Source organism: Gobius niger (genome assembly GCF_951799975.1).
Source record: "Gobius niger genome assembly, chromosome: 6".
Taxonomy (NCBI): Eukaryota; Metazoa; Chordata; class Actinopteri; order Gobiiformes; family Gobiidae; genus Gobius; species Gobius niger.
In genome coordinates this window covers 36,836,099-36,844,369 of record NC_136857.1, presented here as the reverse complement: position 1 = coordinate 36,844,369, position 8,271 = coordinate 36,836,099, and the positions used below count along the sequence as shown (strand labels likewise).

General features: G+C 42.7%; 1 protein-coding gene across 1 annotated transcript in view; it reads left to right on the top strand.

Annotated features, from left to right (window-relative positions):
- The window catches only part of diras1a (DIRAS family, GTP-binding RAS-like 1a), an 8,512-nt gene extending 1,690 nt beyond the window's left edge, over positions 1-6,822 (top strand). Inside the window, exons 2-4 of the mRNA XM_079558218.1 lie at positions 1,509-1,679; positions 4,402-4,572; positions 6,524-6,822. Coding sequence (XP_079414344.1) covers positions 1,542-1,679; positions 4,402-4,572; positions 6,524-6,814 — 600 coding nt within the window. The 5' untranslated portion in view covers positions 1,509-1,541 and the 3' untranslated portion in view covers positions 6,815-6,822. The remainder of the gene's footprint in view (positions 1-1,508; positions 1,680-4,401; positions 4,573-6,523) is intronic.
- The last annotated feature ends 1,449 nt before the right edge of the window (positions 6,823-8,271 follow it).

Genomic DNA, 8,271 nt, shown 5'->3' with positions numbered 1-8,271 from the left:
TCTGCCTTTGTCATTTATTCATCAGTTAATCGGTGAAAACGACCACAGCCGCGTCTCCCCAGACGAGTGAGGATGTTATTTTCACTTCTGCAGCTCGTACTTTCTTTTGGGTGATTTAAAAAAAAAAAAAAAGATCTCAGACGAAGCGAATCTCGAGTCTGGAGTTATTTTTGGTCGCGCGGTGTTCCCTCGTCCGCCGCCTCCGCGCAGGAAGTGATGCCGTGTGTGGGAGGCGGTTTCCACGGCGATGCTCCCCGTCTCAGTCTCCATGGCAACCGCGTCACACCGCGTGTCCCCCCACAGTCCCGTTTTATGCACAGAGCTTTGGTTTATGAAGCAGAGCAGGTACAAGAGTCAGTCCCACGGAGATTCACTCGTTTGTGCCACGAAACTCAACTACGTGAAGTTATAGGTGACGTTTACATAGAACCAGGAATTTTAAATAACTTGACTTTACTCTTCACATTTTCCACATGAGAGTTGACTTGCTGCTGCCGTAGAAACCCTGTTACTATAGTTACCGAAAGTCATCGAAAAACGGGAAACTGCAAAAGTGTAAAATTTCAGTCAAAACATCTGAATTTGTTTTAGACTGTGTAGATCAGTGGTGCCCAAAGTGGGGCCCGCGGGTCAAATTAATTAACAACCAACTCTCTCCCATTCATTCTCAATGGTAAATATAGATGCAGTACACTTTTTGGCCACTAGCGTCAAATTGGAGGCGCTGTTTCACTCCTTTCACAAAGTTAAAGGGGGGGTATTATGCAAAATTGACTTTTTCAAGCTTTACATCATGTTTTTATGTCATTCCCTCATTAAAAACATGCCTGAAGTGTTGCCTTGGCACATTCACGTATTTTTGAGTAATCTGTAAAAACTCTGATGGCGGCCATTTTAGGGATAGGTTTGCCTGAGTCCTCCTAGGAACGCCCCCACCTCCTGGAGACGCCTCCGAGCTTTCGTCACCAGCCGAGTAACCAACCACTGCTCCTCAGCAGAACCCCCTCCCCACTGATGCCACAGACAGCGTGTGGAGGGGGCGTGTCTAAAGGCTCAGAGGTTCTTAAAGAGACAGAGGCCTATTTCAAGACATTCACTACAGCCATTTTGAGAGAGACATTTTATACAAGGCAGTTATTCTAATTTACTGCATTTACAGACCAACAGAAGGTTTGGTCATCATTGTAGTGTGCTATAGACTGGTGCTATGGGATTGAAAAAACATAATACCAAACACTGTACTGGTGTCTTGGTCTTATAAGGTGCTTCTGAAAGGCTCTTTGTCTTGGACCTGTTTGCCATGAGAGAACAGGGGCACAAACGACCGACAACAGAGCTCCCGGCATCATCTGAGCGCTCAAAGCCCTCCACCAGGCTGAAGGACTTTTTAATGCCGCGTGGAAACCCTGGCACAGGCTGAGTCCAGGACTGTTTGTGGTTCTGAAGTCGTTGACTCTCATCTGTCACTTAACTGTCCTGTCCTAACCCCCTCTCTCTGCCTTTCTCAGGTTGACACGAGCAGGCCGACTCCGTTTCCCAGCATGCCTGAGCAGAGCAATGACTACAGCGTGGTGGTGTTCGGGGCGGGCGGCGTGGGGAAGAGCTCCCTGGTGCTGCGCTTCGTCAAAGGGACGTTCAGAGACACGTACATCCCGACGGTGGAGGACACGTACAGACAGGTATCCCTGCAGGACACGCCCATCCACGCAAACTGGCCTTTAAGTCTTAGCTTTAATGTCAGAGGAAATAAATTTAAAAAACTCTCCCTTTACGATGTTTATTTCATAACTTTTCTTGATGTTGGCTGCGTCTGAAACCATCAAATTATAGCCTCTAAGCACTAACACTAGCAACTAATCCTTAATCTTTCATGGGGTCGACTATTAGCACTTTTTTAGCACAAAAAGTGCTATAAATGTATATCTTTTTAAAGAGAACTTAAAGCAAGTATCTTTAAGATTTACGCTGATGGTTGACAACTGAATTTTCTCTTGAATTACTCGGTCTAGAGGTCTGTGAAATTATACAACTGAAACAAAGTAACAGACCTTGCTAATGTTTGCATTGATTTTGCTGCTCAATATAATTAGAAGTTAACCAGGGAAGGCGAGATGTGGTTCTGTTGGTCTGAGAGGCCCCTCCCTGCCCCCTCCCTGCCCCCTCCCTGCCCAGCAGACTCCTAAAACCTCGTCTTTTAAAGCATCTCACAGCTTTGGATACAACACCTCAACAACACAGTCCACTAGTTAGGGCAGCTGGGGGGAGGGCTTGTTGGTTGGGGCTACTGCCCTCTCCTAACTGGCCCACTCCACACCCTGGCTTTTTAATACACCACACTATATAGGGCAAAAAAATAAAACAACCAACACTTGTACATAAAAATATTGTAGTGGCAATAGTAATGACAACAAATGTTTTATCAGGATCTCTGTGTCTAGTAAACAAGATGCCATTTAATCTCTGAATATTAAATATGCCTGTACAATAGTATAATATTGTAATTTTATAATATTACAATAGCAATATCTAGGATGTCATCAAAAATAATAAAACAAATAATTGTAATGATGGTAATAACTTCCATAATATTAATAATAATAACAAATGCATTTGTTTGTATGATCATAATTCTCATTTTGATGTATGCAATAGCATAAATGTAAATCTTAAACACAGTTGTTTGTGCCTGGGTTTGGAAAATCGAATACATGAATTTTCTTATTTTCTTGTTACTTGTGTAGTATCCAATAGGAAATGTAAGCTATGGAGTCCATGCGTTCCACTCATGTAATCTCATTTCCTTTTTATGTGCAAACTTCTTCTTGGTTGTGGAGACAGTCCTCATGTATTTCTGTAAATGGTAAACGTGTAATATGTTGAATGTGGGGCAGGCGCTCAGAAGCTTCTTGCTTCAGCCGACTCCTTTTGAGCATCTGTGACTGGTTAATGTGTGTTTGTGAATCAGGAAAATGTAGTTGCTCAAATAAATTAAACTAAACTAGACTAAACTGTTAGATCTATGCAGTTAGTGATAGAGCTTCAGAGCTATTTACCCAATTCTATTCAATAGCAGCTGTTCTTCTTCTTTAAAGTTATTGGTGGAGTGCAGGCCAAACAAAAGCACATGTTGCCATCTAGTGTCCAACAACAACAACATATTGGCCAAATAAACACATTTAAGGAGAAAAAATCCAAATAATCCATCACGTTTTTTTTAGTGATCCATGTTTCTACTAAATGAAGCAAAAGCACAAACTGTCTTCATTTAATCCGTTTACTGAGTTTACTCTTTAACACTGACATGTGACTGAGCTGTGGAGACACTTTTATGAAGTTTGGCTTGTGCAGCATCTTTTATTTCTTATTTTTTTATTATTATTAAATGTGCTCCTGTCAATCAACAGTGGTTACGCATGAATCACTCGAGGGTGGGGGTGAGGGGGGCGAGGGGATTCGGCGCAGTGGCTTATGGGATGGCACATAGCTCCTAATCACCGGTTAGTTAGCATCAGAGGTCCCTATGCTAAGGTGGCTATGATAGTTAGCATTGAGGCTCCTTTCCCGAACTCCTTCCTAACTGACAGCCCAATTCGGACGCTTCTTATCATGGCGGACGCTGACGCACGTCCGGTTTGGCGTTTGACCTCTTACCACTTTACTGGTTTCGGACGGGGCATTCGTTTCACGCTTGTTCATCCACAAATACTGGCATGTTCCTTACAGGTGAGCAGCTCAGTGTGTGTTTGTGTCTTGCAGGTGTTCAGCTCTGTCTGTGTGTGTTCCTTACAGGTGTTCAGCTGTGTGTGTTCTGTCCCTGCAGATGTACAGCTGTGTTTGTTCCTTACAGGTGTTCAGCTCTGTCTGTGTGTGTTCCTTACAGGTCTTCAGCTGTGTGTGTTCTGTCCCTGCAGATGTACAGCTGTGTTTGTTCCTTACAGATGTCCAGCTGTGTGTGTTCTGTCCCTGCAGATGTACAGCTGTGTTTGTTCCTTACAGGTGTTCAGCTCAGTGTGTGTTTGTGTCTTGCTGGTGTTCAGCTATGTGTGTTTGTGTCTTGCAGATGTTCAGCTGTGTATGTTTGTGTCTTGCGGGTGTTCAGCTGTGTGTGTTTGTGTCTTGCAGGTGGTCAGCTGTGTGTGTTTGTGTCTTGCGGGTGTTCAGCTGTGTGTGTTTGTGTCTTGCAGGTGTTCAACTGTGTGTGTTTGTGTCTTGCAGGTGATCAGCTGTGTATGTTTGTGTCTTGCGGGTGTTCAGCTGTGTGTGTTTGTGTCTTGCAGGTGTTCAACTGTGTGTGTTTGTGTCTTGCAGGTGATCAGCTGTGTGTGTTTGTGTCTTGCAGGTGTTCAGCTGTGTGTGTTTGTGTCTTGCAGGTGATCAGCTGTGTGTGTTTGTGTCTTGCAGGTGATCAGCTGCGATAAGAGCGTGTGCACCCTCCAGATCACCGACACCACGGGGAGTCATCAGTTTCCCGCGATGCAGCGTCTGTCGATCTCCAAAGGCCACGCCTTCGTCCTGGTTTACTCCATCACCAGCCGCCAGTCGCTGGAGGAGATCAAGCCCATCTACCAACAGGTCAGTCCCACAGACGAGGGTCAAAATATGTATATACTCTAAAACAGGGGTAGGCAGGTTTTCTTGGTGGAGGGACGATTTTCTTTATTGTAAATAGATCAGTTCCGAAGCCGCTGATTATTAGCCCAAAGTAAAGCACAACACTGGAAAAATGACCATCTTGAATGAGATAAATGACTTAAAATTGCTTGAATTGAAGTTCTTCTATGTTGAATTTGAGTCTGTTTGAACTAATCCAAGATACAAATGCTAAAGCGCCAATGGATGGAATAACGACTACTAGAGGTTTTATCTCTTCTAAGACCAGACCAAATCGACTCAAACCTTAGATTTAATCTGTTAATTCAAGTAGATTTATGTCATTTCTTCCTTAAAACGATGATTCTTTTTCCTGTGCACTTCTTTCAAACACCAGTGTTGTACATAATATATGACCTAATTGGGTTTTATTGACGGTATTTCTACCTTTTTTTCTCCCATTTAACTCTAATTGTGTTAAAAGTTCTCTCTGATTAGTGTAATAATGTTTCTCAAAATCATCTTGAGGGCCAGAGGTGCTGTGCTGGAGGGCCGAATTTGGCCCCCGGGCCTGACGTTGCCTCCCCCTGCTCTAAAAGGTTTTCACTGTGTATGGGAATAATTAATGTGAGAAAATCCAGAGTAAATATTCAATATTTCTGTGCAATCACATGTTTAAAAAGAGCCTTGTACAAAGCTCTGAGGCTCAAGGTAAAAATCAGCCAAATCCCACTATAGTGAACAGGACTTCAGTTCCATTGGATCCGGAAGTAGAGCGATGACATCATCACTTAACAAGAGGATAGTTTGAGTTTACGTGACGTCACAACAGCCTATAGATACAGACGGCTCTGTTTGAAGCTGCAGCTGTTTTTTGTTTAAAAGAAAAAAACAATAAATGTGGTCTTTCCTGGACAAGCAAGTAAACAGATGCTGCAGCAAAACTGAAAACTGCAGCAAAAACAAACTCCACACTTCCCCATGTCACCCCTTCACCTGGACAAGCAACACACAAACATCTGCAACACACAAACAAACATCTGCAACACACAAACAAACATCTGCAACACACACACATCTGCAACACACAAACATCTGCAAAGGAGACACAAAAACTGGGAATTTTACAGTAAAAGCACCAGGGCCGTTTCTCAATTCTCAGACTGCAGACTCCGAACGTGTGAACGTGTGAACAGACTCGGAGAACGGACTTGAGGAGTTCACGAGTGTGGACTCGGCTTTTTCAGCGTTTGGAACGAGTGAACTCGATGACATCACAGGAAGTCGCTCCTGAACACAGGGCTGTGAGCTTTTATAACATTAAATCACCTCATATGAAATTAAAAGGGTGACACTGCAGTCGAAGTGGAAATATGTTTTTAAAGACATACATTATACACTTTTGCAATAAAAAAAATACATTTTTACATTTTAGACAACTTCACATTATTTTTTTTACAATTATAGCCTATAAATAAGGCGTTATGTGGAAAGTCATTAAAAAATCTGATGTGCAAACTGAAACAATAATTAAAAAAAACAAATAGGTCAAATATGAACTTGTTTGGGGTTTGCAAATTATTCTGAAGAAAAACGAACAAACAATTTAGACTTTAAAATATGTAACTGTTTTTGAAATTCCCACATAAAGATGTGTCTGCAGCCCCCCCCCTTAATAAAACAATGTAAAAGTAAAATGCATTTGTCCTCAATGACCTGTTCATGACGTTAAAACTTAAATGAAACTGTTGCTGATGTTGTGAGAAAGATGATGAAAGCTGTCACCTTGTAGTTACTAAAAAGTATGTGTCAGATCTGTGTGAGTGAAGCACAGGCAGGTCACTGGTTAAATGTGACACAGCCTGTACAGACCCTGCAGCTGTTCATCGACCCCGGAACATTAATCCTCCTCCTCTTGTCTCCTCACGCTCAGATCCTGTCGATCAAAGGCAGCGTGGAGTCCATCCCCGTGATGCTGGTGGGAAACAAGAGCGACGAGATCTCCCAGCGGGAGGTGGAGACGAGCCAGGGCGAGGCGCAGGCCAAGCTGTGGAAGTGCGCCTTCATGGAGACCTCGGCCAAGGCCAACACCAACGTGACCGAACTGTTCCAGGAGCTGCTGTCGCTGGAGAAGAAGCGCGACATGAGCCTGAGCATCGACGGCAAGCGCGGCGGCAAACAGAAACGCACGGACAAACTGAAGGGCAAGTGCAGCGTCATGTGAGAGGCGGGACTTCAACGCACGAATTATACGTTTACAGAGACTTCACGTTCATTAGTGCCATCAGAACAAAGAGATGCACTAAAGGGGCTGTACCCGCTTCGTCCTGGTTTCAAACCGCCTCACAAGGAGATGCTCCACTTTAAACCAAGTAACCAGCCTAGTTTAATCCCTTAACCTCTTAACTCCCGCCTGAACCCAGAGCATTTTCTCCAGTTCAGCTTTACCCAAATCCTGTAGGCCAGTGTAACACCTTTTTGTTGGGCAGTCATCTCATTTTTGTCACTTTTTGCGTCCATTTTTTGTCACTTTTTCCTCAATTTTTTCTCAATTTTTTGTCACATTTTCTTCACTTTTTAGTCAATTTTTTAATTCATTTCTGTCATTTTTTGGTAATTTTTTAGTTAATTTTTTGTCACTTTTTTAGATATTTTTTGTCAATTTTTTTGTCACTTTTTTTGTCTCTTTTTCGTCAATTTTTTCTCACTTTTTTCACATTTTCATCCTCGTTTTCGTCTCAGTTTTGTTGCTATTTTCACACCTTTTTTCCAGAAGCTTTTGGATTGGGGTAAAGCTGGAGAAAATGTGCCTGGTTCAGGTGGGAGTTAAGGGGTTAAAGGGATGTTTCAGGATTTTTGACACAGGGCCTCATTTCCTAGTTATCCAGAGTGTTGCTGATTTCTGGAGATATTTTTTTTTGTAATTCATGCAGTTCTTATATTTGAAGACTTTCGTGGCGCTAGGCTAGTGCAAGGCTAGCGCATTTCTATGGTATCAGCTAGCCTGCATTAAAAACAGTCTTATAAGCACTTATAACGCCAGACTGGCCATATAAATGTCTGTGTCCATAGAATCATTTAAAAGAACTTGAGCAGCATCAGCTTCGTGGTTGTATAAGCTACGCAGCGGCGGAGTGATCTGCTAGAAAATAGTCCCTCAAAATGCGATCATTCATGTGATGCAGGTCAGTTATATTCCAAAAATGATTCTATGGACACAGACATTTATATGGTTAGTCTGGTGTTATAAGTGATTTGCCTCAGGTGCTCTGTGGAGCGGGTCACACTGTTTTTAATGCAGGCTTGCTGATACCATAGGAATGCACTAGCCTAGGGCCACGTAGCTCTTCAAATACAAGAACTGCATGAATTACAAAAAGCAATATCTCCAGAAATCACTCTGGATAACTAGAAAATGAGACCCTATGTCAAAAATCCTGAAACATCCCTTTAACCCCCACCTGAGCCGAGCGTATTTTCTCTGGTTCGGTGTTCGGTTTTGTAAAGAGCGTCAACCTATCAACAAAAAAGAGAAAACATGGATGAGAAACCACAAAAAAGCTACAGAAACGTGACGTGAAGAAAGAGATAAAAAAAAAGCTTTAAAGAAGAGTCAAAGACGGGTCACTAAAGAGTCAACAAAGGTACTGAAACGATACTTGGTTTTCGACACCGTTACCT